The sequence below is a fragment of the Labeo rohita genome, chromosome 3, assembly GCF_022985175.1.
Source record: "Labeo rohita strain BAU-BD-2019 chromosome 3, IGBB_LRoh.1.0, whole genome shotgun sequence".
Lineage (NCBI taxonomy): Eukaryota > Metazoa > Chordata > Actinopteri > Cypriniformes > Cyprinidae > Labeo > Labeo rohita.
This window is the reverse complement of record NC_066871.1, coordinates 11,861,359-11,882,407: the sequence shown is the minus strand read 5'-3', so window position 1 is coordinate 11,882,407 and position 21,049 is coordinate 11,861,359. Positions and strand designations below refer to the sequence as shown.

General features: G+C 37.0%; 1 protein-coding gene across 3 annotated transcripts in view; it reads right to left on the bottom strand.

Moving 5' to 3' along the window:
- The window catches only part of myo15aa (myosin XVAa), a 63,441-nt gene that overhangs the window by 24,609 nt on the left and 17,783 nt on the right, over positions 1-21,049 (bottom strand). For all 3 annotated transcript variants that reach the window (XM_051106120.1, XM_051106121.1, XM_051106122.1), the window contains exons 2-25: positions 16,769-16,851; positions 15,789-15,852; positions 15,470-15,579; positions 15,224-15,298; positions 14,575-14,665; positions 13,142-13,245; positions 12,899-12,962; positions 12,701-12,814; positions 12,431-12,592; positions 12,200-12,313; positions 6,800-6,858; positions 4,365-4,488; positions 4,157-4,252; positions 3,929-4,060; positions 3,692-3,817; positions 3,514-3,591; positions 3,285-3,439; positions 3,121-3,166; positions 2,900-3,024; positions 2,701-2,818; positions 905-1,080; positions 741-825; positions 600-653; positions 350-431 (exon numbers count right to left, since the gene is read on the bottom strand). In XM_051106120.1, the coding sequence (XP_050962077.1) occupies positions 350-431; positions 600-653; positions 741-825; positions 905-1,080; positions 2,701-2,818; positions 2,900-3,024; positions 3,121-3,166; positions 3,285-3,439; positions 3,514-3,591; positions 3,692-3,817; positions 3,929-4,060; positions 4,157-4,252; positions 4,365-4,488; positions 6,800-6,858; positions 12,200-12,313; positions 12,431-12,592; positions 12,701-12,814; positions 12,899-12,962; positions 13,142-13,245; positions 14,575-14,665; positions 15,224-15,298; positions 15,470-15,579; positions 15,789-15,852; positions 16,769-16,851 (2,437 nt within the window). The remainder of the gene's footprint in view (positions 1-349; positions 432-599; positions 654-740; positions 826-904; positions 1,081-2,700; positions 2,819-2,899; positions 3,025-3,120; positions 3,167-3,284; positions 3,440-3,513; positions 3,592-3,691; positions 3,818-3,928; positions 4,061-4,156; positions 4,253-4,364; positions 4,489-6,799; positions 6,859-12,199; positions 12,314-12,430; positions 12,593-12,700; positions 12,815-12,898; positions 12,963-13,141; positions 13,246-14,574; positions 14,666-15,223; positions 15,299-15,469; positions 15,580-15,788; positions 15,853-16,768; positions 16,852-21,049) is intronic.

Below are 21,049 nucleotides of genomic sequence, written 5' to 3'. Positions count from 1 at the left end.
TCATCTTCAGAACACAAATTAAGATATTTTTGATGAAGTTCGACAAAGAAAATTTTGACAAAGAGGATGACTTGCAAATTTTTCCCAACTTATTTGAATATACAGACGATGAACTAAGACAGATGGACGTTCTGTGTCAGAACATACAGAAAGTATTCTCTTGAACGTGGTAGTGGCGTTGCAGTCTATGCAGGGTCAGAAAGCTCTCAGATTTCCTTAAAAAATATCTTAATTTGTGTTCTGAAGATGAACAAAGGACTTGCTGGTTTGGAAAGAAATGAGTGAGAGTAATTTAAATTTTTGGGTGAACTATCCCTTTAATGTATCATAGCATGAGAAAATGCATTACCAGCAGCTGCCTGCAGCAGTGCTCCGAGTTCAGCTGGAATGACCAGATGAGTGACATTGACCACTTCCCGTTTAGACAGCTCCTGCAAATACAGTATACAGTGTAATATTCAAAACAATATTATTAGTATAGGTTTTGATCAATTTAAGTTTTTCAGTGAACAATATTTCATAATATTTCCCTCTATATACAGTAGGCATAAGAAATACACTAAAATGTAGTCCATTTAGACAGTGAATGCCATTATAACCATTTCTATTCTCTTTTGCTCCTCTTCTGCCTTCCTCCTGGCCTCATATCTCAGCTAAAACAAAAGAAAAGAAGTAAAACTATTAAGTGTGGGACTGTTGCTCAGCCTGATCACTACACGCTGAAACCGCATTGTTCTTACCTTAATGTATCTCTTGCGATCAACGTACATATGGATCAGAGAGCGGAATTTCACCAGGCTGGCTCTCATTTTCACATACCGTTTCCTGCGTGAAGAATGTAAAATAATATTTTACAAAAGGGGTTCTACCAGAAGGATTTTTAGTGATAAATGATAGTTTGTACCTTGCGAGAAAGCCTCGGCAGTGGGCCTGTAGCCGTATGATCTTCATGCGGAAGGCCGTATAGCGTTTTCTCACAAAGAACATCCTGACGTAACGCTGCAGAGTCAGGGCAGCTATGTGCCTTACTCTGTCCCTCTTGCTCTCCAACAGGAAGTATATGTCCTCTTTCATGAACAACTAACAAACAAAATGTGCAATGCTCACATAGATAGACCTTTCACATCATAAATTCTGGTCCACATTGTAAAATGCCTAGTCCAAGAACTACCTGCGGGTGATCTGACAGTCTAAGGCTGCGTCCAAAATCTAATAGTCCCCGAGTAGGTAGTTGTTTTGAATAAGTAATTACTTAACACCCATTAAAAAGTATGTTCTTTATAGTATGAATGCATGTAGCATTAATGAAATTCACACGTATTACATCTGTCATTGTCACGTGACCCACCAATGTCAATTATGTTGCTTCACTGCCATTCATAACTCATCTAATATGGCCTCATGGGATGCTAAAGTGGAAGGAGTAAGTACTTTTCACCCAGGATAATATGAATAATGTGAATTCTGACTTACACTACAGGTCAAAAGTGTTTAAACTGTAAGATTTTTAATGTTTTTTAAGAAGTCTCTTCTGCTCACCAAGCCTGCATTATTTGATCCAAAGTACAGCAAAAACAGTAGCATTTTGAAATGTTTTTGCTATTTAAAATAACATTAAAAAAGCTGAATTTTTGGCATCATTACTCCAGTCACATGATCATTCAGATGTTCTGATTTGCTGCTCTAAAATATTTATTATTAGTATTATGTTGAAAACAGCTGAGTAGAAATTGTTTCAGCTTTCTTTGATGAATAGAAAGTTCAGAAGAACAGCATTTATCTGAAATAGAAATCTTTTGTAACATTATAAATGTCTTTATCATCACTTTAGATCAATTTAAAGCATCCTTGCTGAATAAAAGTATTCATTTCTATAATTTCTTTAAAACAATATATACTGACTCCAAGCTTTTGAACAGTGTAGTGTATAATGTTACAAAAGCTTTTTATTTCAGAAAAATGCTGATCTTTAAATCTTTCTATTCATCAAAGAATCCTGAAAAATGTACTCAACTGTTTTAAATATTGGTAATAATAATATGTTTCTTGAACAGCAAATCAGCATATTAGAATGATTTCTGAAGGATCATGTGACACTGAAGACTTTTTTGCTTTGATCACAGGAATAAATTACATTTTAATATATATTTAAATAGAAAGCAGTCATTTTAAATTGTAAAAATATATCACAATATTACTGCTTTTGCTGTATTTTGGATCAAATAAATGCAGGCTTGGTGAGCAGAAAAGAATGTATTAAAAAACATTAAAAATCTTAGCGTTCAGAAACTTTTGACAAGCAGTGTACTATTCTATTCACGTACTGTTTTTGCATCTTAATGTTAAAAACAGTATATGCTGATTAGGTATGTTTTAAAGCTTGGCAGTTGGTTTAAGCTGGTCATTAGTTGGTTGTGAGCAGGTAGTTAGTTGGTTATAAACTGGTTATAAGCTTGTTTAAGCTGGTCCTGTGTTGGTCCTTAGCTGGTCCTAAGCAACTTGCTCAGGAGCAGCTTAAATCAGCTGATGACCAACTAAGGACCAGTTTAAATCAGCTCAACCAGCTTCATGCTTCAAAACATACCTAACCAGCATATGCTGATTTTTTCAGCAGGGTATATAGTAGTAAAGTATGCAATTTCGGATGCAGCCTGAGACTTGGTGAATAATAACAAGTACACTTATCAGAATCATGTTCACCTTGGTGACACCAACTTGAAACGTTCCTGGTCTAACAGGACAAAGCTTCCTCAACATGATGACACAGTTTTCACCATTGGCAGGAGGAGGCTGTTTGAGGCCTAGCAGGGACTTGTATCTAAAAACAACCAAATAGTTAAATAATCAGTTCAGTTTGTGTCAAACTGCCCCATCCTAGTATGACAACTCTAACTCTTACCTGAAAAGGAAGACATCAAATTGCATTCTGATCGGATAGCCTTCTCTCCTGATTCGAATTGTTTCCAAAATCCCAGAATAGTTAAGTTGGGCACTGACCAGCTCCATGTCAAAAACACCCGGCTCCTGCATGGTTACACACACACTCTCTCAATCAATTTCAATTCTGGCCAAGACGCAAATAACTTAATACCTCTGAACCCAGTGGCTGCTGCTCCTTACCTTGTTTTGGTTTGGCTTTATGCACCTCACAAAATATGGGTTGGCTCTGTCAGTACAAAACAATATAAAGCACTTGATGATAAATAACTTACATGGCTCTGAAGCCAATTAGAGACAACAAGAGATTCATGTAGACAGCGTAATGCGCAATTTAGGTGGTCTACCTCTCCATCTTTTCAATGAGCTCCATGAGGGATTGTTGGAACTTGGCCGCCACCGTTGAGGGCTGATGGCGCCGGGTTATCGTGCTGTTTTTTCCAATGAAGGACTTCTGTTGGTTGAGGGTCTCAGCATGGCTCATAAAGAGATATGCAACCATCTAAAACCACAGTGAGATAAGGTTTATTAGGGTCATTTATTGTTGGCTAATGGTGGCTAAATCAGCTCTCTTACCTTGTTTTTGCTGTGAATAAAAAGGTCAAGAACATCCTGCCGAACTTGATCGTAATTCTTATCCAGAAATTTATGAACCTGGGAAGCATCAAAGAAAGTTCGGTCCATTCCTCAACTAATACTTTATTAGAAAATAATTCAAATATATGACGGTTCAAGGCAAGTCGTTTAAATGCACCTGATAAGTGACCTTCCCAGCATAATGCTTGATCGTAAATTCAGGGAGAGGCATTTTTGGCTTGGAATACAGTGGATTGTTGCCATGGTGATAGTGGCATTTCTGAAGAAAGGTATGGTCTGTAGCCTGGAGGAAATGCATTCAAAAAGAGGTTAATTAAAATGCAAATTACGCTAACTAGCGGCGATGAATAGATAAACGCTAACAAGAACACTGAACATTAAAGCAAAATGACACCTGTGGAAACCCGCTCTGATCATCAAGTATTCGGAGTATCCCATGTGGCTTTGCTGCAATGATGTCGATGCAGGCCTGGTTGTCAGAGAAAGGCACATCTTCCCAGTTGATTTGCTCTCTGTTATATTCATCCTTGGATATTCAAAAGAACATTTTTTTTAGACGCACACCACTGCTATTTACTCATCTACAGTTCTCAGAGGATTAGAGTGAATAAAGACAGCTTACTTGTTCTTCTTTGAAAATGACCCTGTTGAAAAAGAACTGAAGGTACTCATTTGCATAATTTATGCAAAGCTGTTCAAAGCTGTTGAAGGTGAGGTCCTACAAAGCACAAAAAAGTGGGATTCAGTCGAATGAAATCTAAGATTTACAGAAATGTAGAGTATTAGCAAACCCTTGTACTGTGGTGAGCAAACAAGTCACAGCAGCATACCTCAAATCCATAGATATCAAGGATGGAGATAGAAAATGCTTCGTTCCGAGGATAAACCTGCCTATTTATTCTGTCTGTTAGCCAGGTGAACAGAAGGGAATACAGGATCTTGGCAACTGCGTCTCTGTTGTTTGAGAGGGAAAATTACCATAATTTGATTACTTCAGTGCTCAGTAGTTACACAGTAAAATCTGAAGAACCCTACATGTCGTTTTTCCATTTCATGAAGTTCTCTGAATGCCTGCCTGGACCCTTTTTGTTTTTTATTTAAACCCCTTTTGCTCCAAACTGCATTCTTTTTTATTTTTATTGAATTCTTGGAAGCATATCTTGCCACACAATTTAAAGTTGCTTCAAATAATATTATGCAATTTTATGCAGAAAATGATCCTATTTGCTGAAAACTATAACTGACATAAATCACAACGATATCTGTGATAGGCCTATAATCTCTGTAAAAACGGGCGGTAGTCAGAAGGCTTGTAAAGGGAATTCTTCCTGTCAATCATTTTCCACATCCACCGGATGCTGAAAGCCTGACAGATTTAATGTCATGTCTAATTACCGTAATTACAAGATTCCAACTTGTAAAAAGGATTCACGACCTCTTAGAACTTGTAATTACATCCAATAAACTGGGAATGAACATGAGAGCTATGACCTGTATTGCTTATCCACCTTTTTCTTCCCGTAAGAGTGGGCGTGGCCATTTGTAAATTTTATGGGAGTGGCTTCCAGTCTCATCTGTGTCCAGCTAATTTTAGTGGTACAAAACAGCTTGTTTTGCTGCTTGATATTGCACATTGGTGTGACTTGCCATATTATCTTATCTCGCCCATAAGCTTACCTCCGCATTGGAGAATAAGGTGGATTTTAGCATTGATAGTGCTGCCATACAAAAGCATAATTCCGAGTTTGAGGTTGTAGCTAGAGCTGTTGAGAAACTCTGGATGTAGCTAGAAGTAGAATGTGACGTGTTGTCATCTTGAAAATATGATAATTGCAAACTAAGTGTGAATTCGGCATAATTTAAAATAGTTTTCAAGAGTTTGTATAGTGTGAAATGTTAGTGCTAATTATCACAACACAATAACAGCTTACAAAGCCACATGCTGAAAAAGGAATAGGAAGACAGATGAAAAAATGAAGAGACCAAAAACTGCCGAAACCAAAAAACAAGCAAGTGAACATCGGTAAACTTGTCATCCCCAGAGGAAGCTGAGAGCTTCGAAGTGCTTAAAATCAGCCGAACTCACTTTTTTTCTGCTTGACAGGTATGTACACCATGGTTATGCCAAGGCGGGTTATGGAAAGAGAGCCGTGGCTTATTCAGTGAATGTCTGGCACAGTGTTGCCAAGTCAGTGGTTTTGCCATGGAACTGGGCTACTTTAACACTGTTGCCGCCGGTTGTTTTTCATGTCCATGAGTTGATGTGACCCCAATAACGTGATATTTAGCCCTTGGAATGCCCATTTTACCAGGGAAACCCCACCAAAACGTGTATTTTACCCCCCGTAATGTGATTTTTATTGGGATTTTATCCAAAGTACAGCAAAAGCAGTAAAATTCTGAAAATATTTTTACTATTTAATATAACTATAAAATAAATATTTTAAATTTTAAGTTATTCCTGTAATTTCAAAGCTGGATTTAAGCATCATTACTCTAGTCACATAATACTTCAGAAATAATTCATATTATCTGATTTGCTGCTCCAAAAACATTTATTATTATTATTATGTTGAAAACAGCTGAGAAGATTTTTTTCAGGTTTCTCTGATGAACACAAAGTTTAGAAGAACAGCATTTGTCTGATATCTTATGTAACATTATAAATGTATTTATCATCACTTCTGAGCAATTTAAAGCATCCTTGCTAAATAAAAGTATTAATTTCTGTAATTTCTCTCCCTCAAAAAATGTCAGATAAATGCTGATCTTTGAATCTTTTGTTGATCAAAGAATCCTCAAAAAACATTTCACTTGACTGTTTTAAATATTAATAATAAAAAAAAAAAAAACTACAAATGTTTCTCAAACAGCAAATCAGCATATTAGATTGAAGGATCATGTGACACTGAAGATTGGAGTAATGATACTGAAAATGTAGTTTTATCACAGAAATAAATTACATTTCGAAATATATTCAAATATAAAACAGTTATTTTAAATAGTAAAAATATTTCAGAATTTTTGTGTCTTCACTGTACTTTGGAGTTGCTTGGAGAGCAGAAGAGAAAAAAAAATCGTACTGTTCAAAAACTTTTAACTGGTAGTGTATATAGCTCCTTAAAAAACCAACAACAAATTTCTTGTGTATTTGCTCACACTTGGCGAATAAAGCTAACTCTGATTCTAATCAATTTTCACATAAGCACATACATATAGCAGTACTTGCAGCAATTTCTAAGAGAAATGTATTGAGTTTTTCTACCTGGCATCAATTGCACTCTCAACAGTCAAGGGGGTAAAGATCTTTTCCCTCATTGTTTCCTGTAAAAACAAAATTGCAGAATAATCATAAATACTAGCAAAGTTTCAGAAAGGGGTAATCCTAAATGTTCTTTTATATTAAAACGCCACTTTTATGGCAAACCAGCTTTATTCCAATGTTGCTGCTCTCTTTGAGATGAAATGTTAGTAGGCAGGAGAAACTGATATGGCCTTTAAGAGGCCCGGCCTACAGCGTTAGTGTCGGTAGATGTAAACACACCCCGGCATCTGTGGCAAGACAATACTAATCCCTTTCAACTGATGACATTAAGGTCTTTAAATAAAAAATCTTTCCTTAAATAGTTTAACGTCGTGGTGGAAGAATTCCCCTTCTCGTTCACTTTACTTGCATATATCTGTCTCTTAGCGGGATACAATTCTGGTGTCGATGTCTGAAAGCATGGCTTTAATGGTTTCATCAGATAAGAAAAGCCTGGTAGAATGAGCTCACCGTGCAATTCAGTTGGACAAAGCGAAATGACTTTGAGTATGGCCCTCTCCTGTTACATAGGAAGTACCTGATTCTCTAATGAAAAGAATTAGCTAAATTACTTTGAAGAGCCCTCACAGGTGTCACAGCAGCAGCCATGAGTTGTAGTCTAAATGACTTAGCACATTTCAACGTGGCAATGCGACTGTGAACATTGATGAGCACTGGCTCTGTCCAAGACCAACTGAGACAATGGCTGATCTGAAACAAGATGCTGTGTGAAGGATCATATGAAAGGTTTTTCGATGATACATCTGAAATCAGGAACTGATGTGGCTCTGATGTGAGGAAAGATGCTGAAACAGAATACGGATATGTTGATGGTCTCCATCAGAGCAAGGTTAAGGAATCAACTAGATACCTCAGATGGAAAATATGTGGAATGGAAGCAATTGGGAGTTCATAAGGAAACAGCTTGTTCTTTACTCAACAAGGAATGCTGGAACTTTAAAAACGTTTCCTTTTGTTGGTGTGGAAATTTGGATAGTTTCAACATATCTCAGGTTTGAATAGGAACAGTCATTTGAATAAGCTCTCTTTTTATTGACACATCTGAAAGATTTTTCTGTTGGGCCTTGTGTTTTGATGGATTGATATAAATAATTAGACTGAAATAGGAGCATGTATATGTAGCATATAATTGTAGCTGCTACCTATCATTACATTTTGTTATATTATTAATGTGAACAGTTAAAATATTGTCTTCATCCCTCATTCACAGCATCTTTGTCATATCATTGCTTGCTTGAGGATCTCGATCAGCACGACTGTGTAATTGGCTCAACTAGTGGTATGATTTTAAAGCAGGTTTGTCTGATGCAGGTTAAGATTTAGCTAGTTAGCATGGTTGAGTTAGCCCCTGTTGGTTAATACCATTAGTACACCATATACTAGATCTATACTAAGCTTACAGAGTGCAACAGTGGGACTATGGAAGTAAAAATCTCATGTATTTTCTTCATAGGGGAATTGATTTTGATTGATAACTTCTAAACATTTAATAACAGACATACTATGAACAACAAAGTTGTTAATTAACGTCCATATTATTTTAACATAGATTTAAATAATCGTGTTTAAAAGCAGGGTCACAATTTATTTTAAGGTTCAGTTCTTCCTATTAACAAACCACTAAATATGGCTTTTGACTCAATAAACTCCTAATTTACTGCTTATTAATAGTTAGTAAGTTAGGTGTTAAGTTCAGGTATTGGGTAGGGCTGTAGAATATGGTCATGCAGAATAGGTGCTTTATATGTACTAATAAACGGCCAATATATTAATAATATGCATGCTAATAAATAACTAGTTAATAGTGAGAACAGTTTCCTATACTAAAGTGATACCAACAGCAGAATTTCTGGTGTAAAATGACATTACTTATAATTCTTCATGGAAATTTCCAACAATCGGAGACAAGCAAATTGCAATGAGGAGTCAGTGAATGTAAAAAAATAAGTTTGGCATCAGTAAGATTTTTTATGTTTTTAATAGAGTCTCTTATGCTCATAAAGGCTGTATTTATTTGATCAAAAATACAGAAAAAAACTGTAATATTGTGAAATTATTATTGCAGTTTCTAATATTGGTTTCTAATTTTAATATATTTTAAAATATAATTTATTTCTGTGAAGCAAAGCTGAATTTTCATCAGCCATTACTCCAGTCTTCAGTGTCACATGATCCTTCAGAAATCATTCTGATATGCTGATTTATTATCAGTGTTGAAACTGTTTTTTTTTTTTTTTTACCTGTGATACTTTTTTCTTTGATTGTATTCTAATATAACAAAATAACACAAAAGTTTGTTTCTATTTTTTATTTATCAAAAGAATCCTGAAAAAAGTATCACAGCTTCCAAAACATATTCATCAGCACAACTGTTTCCAGCACTGATAATAAATCATCATATTAAAATGATTTCTAAAGGATCAGGTGACAGTGAAGACTTGAGTAATAAAGCTAAAAATACAGCTTTGCTTTACAGGAATAAATTATATTTTAAAGTATATTGAAATAGAAATCTGTTATTTTAAATTGCAATAATATTTCACAAAATTGTTTTTTCTGTAATTTTTATCAATTAGATGCAGCCTTGATGAGCATAAGAAACTTCTTTAAAAACATTAAAAATCATACTCATCTCAAACTTTTGCATAGCAATGTATTCTTTATCATTTTCAGATTGATTATGTCATACGCAATGCTTAGAGGGATTGTAATTTTTCTTCATTAATGCTATTTAGTACACAGTCTTATACTTTTGTCTTTTTGTCCCATTTTAGCACTTTTTAGAAGAGAAGTCCACTTCCAAAACAAACATTCACGTATAATGTACTCACTCCATTGTCATCCAGGATGTTCATGTCTTTCTTTCTTCAGTCGTAAAGAAATTATGTTTTTTGAGGAAAACATTTCTGCATTTTTCTCCATATAATGGACTGATATGGTGCCCCGAGTTTGATCTTTGAAAACGCAGTTTAAATGTGGCTTCAAACAATCCCAAATGCGGTTGTAAACGAAGGGTCTTATTTAGCAGTTATTTTCAAAAAAATAAAATTTAAACACTTTTTAATCTCATCTTGCCTTTCTCTACATGAACTCTGTGTATTCTGTCTCAAGACAGTATGTCGAAAAACTCCAAACGTATTTTATCCCTCAACTTCAAAAATCAATTCAAAATCATCCTACATCACTGCAGAAGTACTGACACAGTCTTTGCAAAGTGAACATGCAAAGAAGACCAAACAACCTTGACAAAAAAGGTAAAACAGCGATACAGGACGATTTTGAAGTCGAGGGAGAACATGAGATTTTCGACATACCCTAACTGTCATGAACCGGAACAAAAACAGTCCAGGCAGAGTAAGACAAGACGAGCGTTTGACATTAAAAAGTATATAAATTGTATTATTCTTATTAAAATAACCAATCGTTACACTAGATAAGACCCTTCTTTCTTAGCTGGGATCATTTACAATCGCATTTGGGATCGTTTGAAGCCACATTTAAACTGCATTTTGGAAGTTCAAAATCGGGGCACCATATCAGTCCATGATATGGACAAAAATCCTGAAATGTTTTCCTCTAAAAGCATAATTTCTTTACGACTGTAGAAAGAAAGACATGAACATCTTGGATGACAAGGGGGTGAGTAAATTATTTGTAAATTGTTGTTCTGGAAGTGGACTTCTTTAAAAACTTTCAACAATGTAACTTATGTAACTTATAACAAAGCCTTATTTAAAGCCCTTGTTGGAGAAAAAAATGAATGGGAAAAACAAGGTTGTTGAAAAAGTGAGCAAGCACTGTTGCAAGGAAAATTTTGTTATGCAGAAGATCAAAGTGTAGTAGAACAGCTTTTTAGGTTTTGAATGCATTTGTGGTTGAGTTGTTAAGCAAGGTTAATACAGCGTCAGACCTCTGGGTGGCACCCCTGCAGAGGGTTGGATGGTATTTGCTACACAGTCTATAATAGGAGGCTGAAATGGCATCAGGGCCCCTTGATGTGTGTTTCTGCCCAGGGTTTTCCCTGACTGGGTTACACCAGTTACCACAGTGACATGGCCTGCTGCCCTGCCATAATCAACTTGGCACGTTATACTATCTGAGGGATTTGGGGCTTATACGCACCATTTGCGACTTTCTTTTGGTGCCTTGTTCTTGATATCAAATAGAACAGTCTTGGCATTTGAATGACTGTTTTCCAAGAAAAATTATTTAGAGAAAATAATGTTATGATAAATCCTTCACTAACAGTTTGTTGATACTTGGCATGGGGCCTTGATGTAAGGTCTGCCTAGAGGTCATGTAAGGTCTAGAGGTGAGTCACTGACTCTTCCTGTTAATATTCGTGAGTCCAGTCTATCTCAAACAGTGTCAAACAGTGTCAGGTTATGTGAAACACAATATGCAGTGGCTGCAAAAATATTTAGACACTCAAGTCTAAAAATGTCACTTAAAAATGTATGAATGTCATTATGACATAGAGAAAGAGAGAGAAAGACAGCATGCTTTGCATTCAAGCCATTAAAAACAAAACATTTGTTCAAAATTTACTCTGTGGTTCTCATATGTTAGTGTACATGTTTAGAGTTAATTTGCTGATTTACAACTGTGTGTACTTGAGGGAAAATGACTTCCTACATTCAGTAAAAATCATCTGTAAATCCGATAAAAGTTATGCATCGTGTTTCTGGAGTATCAGTGAGTGTTTGAACCTTCTGTAATAGTTGCATATGAGTCCCTCAGTTGTATTCAGTGTGAAAAGATGGATCTCAAAATTTCATTGTTGGAAAGGGTACAAATGCACAAAATGCTGAAAAACCAAAGAATTTGTGGGATCCGAAGGATTTTTCTGAAGAACAGCTGGCAGTTGAACTGTTCAGGACAAAACGATGTATTAAGAGCCGGGGGGTGAAAACTTTTGGAATTTGAAGGTCAGGGGAAATTTTGTCTTATTGTAACTTATTTTGTCTTGTGGGAAACATGTAAGTATCTTCATGAACAATTATCACTAAACAAAAAAATACAGCTGTGGATCATTCAGGTAACAACACAGTATTAAGAATGTAAACTTTTGAACAGGGTCATTTTTTTTTAAATAAATTCAACTATTATTTTCTCTTGTGGACTATATGTAAATGTCTTTTAAGTGGAATATGTATGTAAACTTTTGACTTCAAATGTATATCAAATAGTGTTACATCAGTTTTTTAGTGACAAGGATGAATGGATAGCATGCAGAAATTACAATTAAAGCACGTCTAAAAATAGAAACTACATCTGTGTTATAATGTGATAATGTTTTGTTGAAAACATTGAAAACATTATCAAGCATGTTTTTCTTACCGTGACTTTGAAAGTAATGGACTTCTGTAGACCCTCTGGTGAAATCTGTAGAATTTCAGCCACCACTCGGATCTCCTGAGCACTCACAACGTATGCCACTTCCTGAGATTCAGTCTGCCCAAATATGGAGTCAAAAAAATTAAACTTAATTCATGGCATCACTGCAAAAGAGCATCAGAGCAGAGCAACATGAGGGAAATCCAAGCAAGGAGGATGCATTTGATTGAGTACCTCATATCTCTCAAAGAAGACATTTCCTAAGTGAAGGATGGAAGACAGGATCCTAAAGACACTACTCTGGTCTTCGGCACTGAAGTGAAGTATTTCCATGGCGCTGAGGAGCCTGCGGAAGTCCTCCTCATCATTTTTGCCAACAATCTCACAGTCTCCACCCTTGCCATAAAAAAGAGCATCCATGAAAGAGAGAGCAATCTAACAGCAGTGCCTTTGAACTTTTGAGGTTTTTATTGCTATAATGAGATGATTAAACCACGGCCTCACCTGATTGAGGTAATAATATGTCTCTGCATCTTGAAGATATAAAGACTGTTTCTGCTGTGAAGGAAGGCCTGCGAGCATCTCATAAAAAATGTGATAGTTTCTTTCATCTTTGGCCTAAGAGATACAAACGAAGAAAATTAACATTTCAGAATTTGTTCACTAAATGATGAACTTTTAAATGAGCATTATGAAGCATACCTGAAACACAATCCTGGACTTTTCAAGTAGATACTGTGAGGTTATGGCACCGCTGATTACCCCTCTGTTTGGAGCAGGAAAATCAGACAAGCGTTAATATGTAATCTGCAACTTAACCCATGTACGCCAACATACAGGTTTTTTCATGGTAATCTTGACCCTGTTATCCTCTTTCAGTTGGAAAGGTACTCCTATGAAGTGTATCCGTAACACAGTAAAGAAACTTGATATTAATAAGCTTACCCTTCCATAAATATTTCCATGTATTTCCCAAAACGACTGGAGTTATCGTTCCGTACAGTTTTGGCATTTCCAAAAGACTCTAAAAGAGGAGTTGCTTCAAGAATCTGCCAATTAAGACATAAATGTATATTTGTGTGAAGGATGTAGCAATAAACTGCTGTGATTTGTACAACACTCCAAAGTAATATCCTGTTAATTTGTTAAACTATCTAAAATATTTAAAACTAGGGGTGGGCGATATACCGGTAGATACAACTGACCAGAAGAGATTGGTCAACTGGTAGAGATTTTGAACTATCATCTCTATCGCAGTTACATGATCACGTGTAGTTCACAAAAACACGTTTTTAAGCATTATGGTTTAAAAACAAGTCATTTTAAGCCACTGAAACACAATCAGGAAGAAAAGAGAACTTATTTGGCTATATGCCAAGTATTTAAGTTATTTTTGCCGCTTTATAGGCCTTGAACAGTTAAATACACACGTTTATGTGTCAAAATGCCAGTCTTTGCGAGTATCCTTGTAAACAGTAATTTAAGCAACAGCTGAGAAAGAAAACACGTGTGTAACAGTATATTGGATCCAGGCGGCTCTTAAAGTGACAGCGGTCTAATATTCCTGCTGTCTGTCATTCATGTTAACAAAAGAGAGAAAATTTCTCACTTGTTTTGACTAAATCACTTTTGTAACATTAATAAGAAGAAATATATATTTAATTTACACAGTGAAGAATATGCAGTGTTTTTATACATTTGAATACTTTGCAATGCATGTAGCATTTCTTTTTTTAATTTAGACTAGTATTAGTTTTTTGTGATATTAACACAGGTGACAAGAACTATGAAATTTATAGTATCAAAACTGTTGATATCATAAAGACATTATTTAAAGCAAAAATAACCATATTGTGAAATAAAATTACTCCTATTGTGATACAAGATTTTGGTCATATCACCCACCCCTACTTAAAACAAGATAAATTTAGACCTTAATTAAAAAAGCAACACTGTAAGAGACATGCGTTCATAGATTGTATCTTGAATGTGCGTGTATATTGTGTTACTGCACTGGCATATTTTTTTTTCACTTGTTTTGAGCTTGCTTACAACATACAAAAATCTACCATGGCAAAAAGACAAAATTAACTTTTTTTTAAAAGATACAATCTATTACTGTCTTCCATTGCAAAATGTGCAATATGGACAATATGAACAACACACTTTAAAAAAAAAACGAAACATTTGCACATGTTGCATATCACAAAGTGCAACAACTGCAACTTATAGGATATAAAAAAACAAAAGGCCATACAGAAATACAATACCTCAATCTGTATTGTTGCATAAAAGTAAAATAGAAGAAAAAGATAAAAAGTCATAAAATGTACATTAACAGTTTTAACAGTTTTAAAAGAGTTTAACTCATACACTACCTGCTGTGTGATGTTCTGTTTGTGATGTATTGCGGCTAAGTACCGGAGAACTAGCTTTGTAGTCTCTGTTTTACCAGAGCCACTCTCCCCACTGAAATACAATAAGCACATTTAAACCACATGATGACTGTAACCCCCCTAAATTAGCAGTTTAGCTACTTAATTGCACTTTAAATTGGCACAGAATGAGGCTTGGCACGTGAGGAACCGATTTCCTCGTCTTTTGCTGTGCACTTAAGTAATGAGATAGGTGTCTGATCATCAGACAGAAGTGAAATCGAATGCTGGAGTGTGACTGTCGCTCCAGCTACTCTGAAGAGCCATGGGTGCATTTCACAGAGACACGATCTGCTGGTGCAATCATGGCCTAGACATCAGTAGTCTTTCCTTACAGCTATCTCCGTCAGAGCTAGGTTTAAAGTGTTCCAAGCGATCAGTTGTGTCAAGTAGAACTGACACTGATGGTTCCATCAGTGTAAAAGACCACTTGAGGTGACAGGATATAGGCCAGCTATTTGAATTTTGGCAATTCCTTTATTTGATCTTTCCATACCACAATATTATGAGTTAAGTTAGTTGAACAGTGTTTGAATATATTGCAAATATTTCACCTACATTCTGTGAGATCAAATGTGTACTTTAATCCTACCTGATAATAATGCACTGGTTTTCTTTGGCATCCATCATTTTTGTGTATGAGGCATTTGCAATAGCAAATAGATGTCTGCAGACACAATGGAGAAGCACAAAAAAATGAAATTAAAAAGTACAATATGAGGAATTAGCCTTGTATTGATAAGAAAGTTCATTTTGTAACAGTGCCAGTTATAAGTTTTAAGTAAAGAGTGCAAAAACATTTGCTCATTTAATATTGTGAATGAATGAATGAACTTACGGAGGATTCTCTCCAAGAGCATGTCCTTTGTGTTGCAGAACCATGTCTGTTCCATAGATGTTGAACATCTTGTATGGGTTAACAGACACCAGGATACTTCCAATGTAAGTCTGGGAAGAAAACAAAATTATTTGTTCATAATGTGTTTTTGCTAACAGTTCGTTAATTAATGTAATTAGAATTTAATTTATTTTAAAGTTCACACAAAATTCTTAGTAATAAACATTTTAGAGCATAATAGCAATAGAATAGTACAATAGAATGTATTTCTTTATAACTAAGATATGCAAATATGCAGTGGACCTTGCAATGTACTTACATATATCAAATTGCGTTCAAACCTTTTCTTCAAATTCAGTAACACAGCACCTTCGTGCAGTTCCCTGGAAAGAATATTCTTTATGAAAGCATTTTCTTTTAAATGTGAACAGAAAATTTAAGTTTATATATATATACTGTGTGTGTGTATACAGTTGAAGTCAAAAGTGCATTAAGAGCCAGGGGTGAAAATGTTTGAACAGAATGAAGATGTGTTCATTCTTCTTATTTTGCCAAAATATCTTTTTTTTTTTCATTTAGTACTGCCATTCATAAACTACAGAAGATACTTAACATGTTTCCCAGAAGACCAAATAAGTTATAATGTGACAAAATTTACCCTGATCTTCAAATTCCAAAAGTTTTCACTCCCCGACTCTTAATGCATCGTTTTTTCCTTTTGGAGCCTCAGTGAGCATTTGAACCTTCTGTAATAATTGAATATGAGTCCCTCAGTTCTCCTCAGTGTAAAAAGATGGATCTCAAAATCATACGGTCATTGTAGGAAAGGGTTCAAATACACAGAAATGCTGGAAAATCAAAGAATTTGTGGGACCTGAAGGATTTTTCTGAAGAACAGTGGGCAGTTTAACTATTTAGAACAAAACGATGCATTAAGAGCCAGTGGGTGACAACTTTTGGAATTTTGATCAGGGTAAATTTTAACAAACAAAAAACACAGCTGTGAATCATTCAGGTAACAACACAGTATTAAGAATCAAGTGTATGTAAACTTATGAACGGGGTCATTTTTATAAACTCAACTATTATTTTCTCTTGTGGACTATATGTAAATGTCTTTTAAGTTAAATATCTTATTCAGGTCAGTAGTAAATAAAAGAAAAACATGCATTTTGTATGATCCCTATTATTTTGATAAAATAATTAACATTTGCAGATTCTGCAAGGTGTATGTAAACTTTTGACTTCAACTGTATATATATATATATATAGCCTTCATCTTATTCAGTAATTGCATACTCAAGCTGTGTCATGTCCTCGAAGCCATCCTCCTCTGCTCGTTCACGGTACAGCATTGTGGGCAGGCTTCGAACTGAGTACATCTAAAAAGCAAAAAAATACTGTGTAAACAATGTGTAAAACAATTTTGATATAAGGCCAATATCTCACACTATATTTATTTACAGACCTTAATCAGGGTAGACGTCATATTGAATTTTACAAAGATGAAAACAAAGCTGAGGTACAGGCTTACAAGTCTCTGCAAGGGCATGCACTGTTTTATTGAATTTTTGACTACTCAAAGATTTTTGGAACGATACTTCATTAGCAAATGGCATGTGCAGTCAATTGAACACACTGCACTTCTGTCTCTCACAGAATTGTTTTCATTCCTGTCAAAAAATTAAATATGCTGTTACTCTGACTAAGGTCTGTTGAAATGATACCTGTATGCTGTTGTAATATAGCTGGCGCAGCAGGAGTATTTTGGTGCAGTGTGGCTATTGTTCTTGTTTCTGAGTTTAACAAGTCATTTATATTTTAAGTTGATTATTAATATGACAATTATCCATCCATCCAGTCATCCATATTGCCTAATATCTACTAAATAACCAAATCATAATATTTCCATGTGATATTTCCTAGCATTATTTTTGCGTTTTAAACTTTCTAATCTAATTGTTTAATCTGAAGCTTCAGCTCAGTCATTCCACAGCATCATTTTAGAGGCACAAGTAAAGTCTAGATAGCAACAGAAACTAAGCAATGGATTCTTATATAGATTAACTATGTCAGTTATGTTACCTTGTCATACCAGTTCCCTTGAGGTTCACCTTCTCTATCTGGTAGCCATGCAGGTTCTGTGCTATCTGTCTCTTGGCCAGGAAACACAGGGATGACAAAGTTCTCCAGTTCTTCATCCCTATACATGGACCATTTTGTGAGGTTCTGAACAGTATGATGAGGGAGGACTCTTTCTGAAGACCAGACATCATCTGGCTCATGAAGATCTATTATTTGATTTTGAGCCCAGTGTTCACCAGACTGGCCCTGAATCTGAGGGGTCACTACTGCGTACCTTGGGTCCTCTGGAGAACGTCCCAGTGTTGTCGGCAACTTGTAGGATGCTTTGCGTAAGTTAACGTTCGACAAGGCACTTCCCAGAAAGGGCGATGTGGGAGATGCAGTTTGAGCTGGTTGACCTCTTGTCACGATTGATCCGTCAGGCAATCTGTAAGACGCTTTACGAAGGTTTTGGTTCTGAAGGGCACTGGACAGCATTGAAGGGGTAGCTTGCTCTTGTTTTGGTTTACCAAACAGGCCGGAGGTACTAGGTAAGCGATAGTTGGCCTTACCGACATTTTGTAGTGCACTTGACAAATTAGACGAAATTGACTTCTCTGGTTCTTTTTCATTGCCTTTAGTCAAAAGTGTTCCATCAGGAAGTCTGTAGGAAGCTTTACGAAGGTTTGAATTCAGAAGAGCACTTGAAAGAATGGGAGTGGATGGCTCTTCCACAGGTTGGTTTCGAGAAAAGAGAGAGCCATCAGGTAGTTTATAGGATGCTTTGCGCAGGTTAATATTCTGTAGAGCACTTCCCAGGTACGGTGAGGAATTTGTTGCGTCCGCGGTTTGATCAGTGTCGTTGGATACAAGTGTTCCATCGGGAAGCCTGTAACTTGCTTTTCGGATGTTAGGATTCTGAAGAGCATTAGATAGCAGTGAAGAAGACTGAGCTGGTTGTACTGGCTCATTTCTTGATATTAATGTACCATCTGGGAGCCTGTAAGTTGCTTTCCGGAGATTAGGGTTTTGCAAAGCATTTGACAGAACAGATGTAGTAGCCTCCTCTTTTTGGCCTCCAAAATTCCTAGATATTATTGACGTATCAGGTAGTCGAAAGGAGGCACCTTGAAGGTTTCGATTCTTTAATGCATTTGACAAAGGGGAGGAATAATCCTGTGCTTGCTGAAAAGGAGTAGGGTTTCTCTGTAAAGGAGAGGTATAGGATGCATTTCTTAGGTTAGGATTCTTAAGTGCATTTGATAATACTGAGGCTTGCTGTTCAGGTTGTGACATAACTGGAGCATATAAAGAAGTATTCCGCTGAAGAGGTGAGATGTATGAGGCACCTCGTAACTGAGGATTTTTTAGAGCATTGGATAGTGCTGAAGAAGATTGCAAAATGCTTTGTGGTTCCTGCTGAGCAGGTGTGGAAGGATATGGAGATGTGCTTCTTTGCAGTGGGGAAGTGAGAGACGCATTGCGTAGGTAAGGGTTTTGCAATGCATTAGAGAGCATTGGAGAAGAACTCTGACTAATTACCTGAACTTCTTGAGGTGCCACTATAGAATGAGGTGATCCAGACATTTGCAGAGGTGAGCGGTAAGTGGCATTGCAGAGTAGTGGATTTTGCAATGCATTTGTTAAGCCTGGAGAAGAGCTCTGAGATAAACTTTGGTTGATCTGCGACATTGGGGATTTAAACCTTGGAAGCGGTGAAGTGAATGAAGCACCTGCAAGATTTGGGTTCTGTAAAGCATTGGTTAGTAGAGGAGATGACCCTTGTTCAACTGTCTGGGCAAATTCGGTTATTACTTGAGGTTGAGGAGTGCTACTCGGTTGAAATTGTGATCTGAGTGAGGCACGATTGATCAACTCATTATGCAGAGCATTTCTCTGTATAGTGGATTGGAGGATCGGTGATGGAGAACGTATGGACATTGGTGAACCAGCTCTCACTGAAAGCTGAGGTGATGGACATGGGGTTGGAACATGTCTCACAGAGAGTTGTGGTGAAGGTACTCCATGCTGTTTTATTGGAACCTGTTGAGGAAAAGGTACTTGAGCATTCATTACAAGAGGATGGCTCTGGCCTCTTATTGATTGCCTGAGAGGAACAGGACTTATTGGTACTCTCACAACAGGACGCCCTCTCCCAATAGGCCTGTGAAAACCTCTTTGTGGATTTGGTGTTCCCGGTGGAAAGAATCTCTTGGAGTCTTGAAACCCTGCTGGTCTGGAACCTTGTCTTGCCAGCATAATGGGGGAGGATCTAGCACTCTGATTCAAAGCTCCTGAACTGTGAATGGAAGATCTGAATGGAGCGACGTTTTGCATTTGAGGAGTGCCATGATGGCCTTTTCTTTGAAAAATTGGATTGACAGGAGATGGCTTAACTGTTCCCATTGGCACTTTGTTCCCACCAAATCCTCTGAATCTACGCGTGGAAGTACGAGTAGGTAGGTGTTGAGGGTCATGTTGAATTCTGCCAGAAAATGCTGATGGTGATGGTGAAACAGGTCTCGGAGATCTGGAAGCAAAGGGAGATATTGGTCTTGGAGAGACAGGTCTTTGGATGGGAGACGTGGCTCTGCGGCGTGGGTATGGAGAGCTCTCCTCCGGTGGCTGTTGGCCTATTGGTGGAGACAGCGGAGGGCTCCGTCTCCGTAATGATGGTTGTGGTGAAAGAGAGCTTTTCCTCATAGATCTTGATGACATGAAAGACTCCTGATTGCTTCTACCAATTGGCCTGAAACGAGATTTTATTGGAGGGGCAGGACTTTGCCTTAGGGTTGGTCTAGGCGAAGGAGGAGGACTTCTTCTTCTCACTGAGCCTCGTGGAGACATTGGAGGACTCTCTCTTCCATTAACAAGAGGGGACGGTGCTCTAGAACCAAATGGCTTTCTTTGCGGGTTTGGAGATTTTCCCCTTAAAGAAGGTAATGGTGATGGCGCTCGTCTGGATGGTTGAGGAGAAGAGGGAGGGCTAAATTTTCTTCTTTGGATAGGAGAGAACTGCCTCTGTGCATTATTATTGTACGATGGTGGGCCAAACATTCTAGACTGCCTTGGGGAGAACCTCGGACCCATTTCCTCATACATATCAGATCTGCGGCGAGGTATAGGGCTGCTTCGAGTTGAAAAATTGCTTTGTCTTAAGGAAAGCTGTGGCGAGGGCAAATGGTTAAATTGTCTCAGTGTTACTGGTTGGATGCTTTCCTGTGGAAAATCAAGTCTTTGAAACATGGGATCCGGATAGACTAAATGGGGAGATACTGGATCAACAATAGTTGGATCGAATCTCCTTGCAGACAGAACTGGAGATGCTGGTGTTGAGAACGGTATGGGTCCAACGGGTCCGAAAGAATGCCTACTTGGGACAGGTGACACTGGTATTGGAGATGAAAAGGGTCTTGCTTGAAGAACAGGTGAGGATGGTATTTGGGGGGATCGGGTTAAGATGGGACTACCAGGTGGTATAATAGGTGTTGGTGCTTGCTGAATTAATATGGGCGT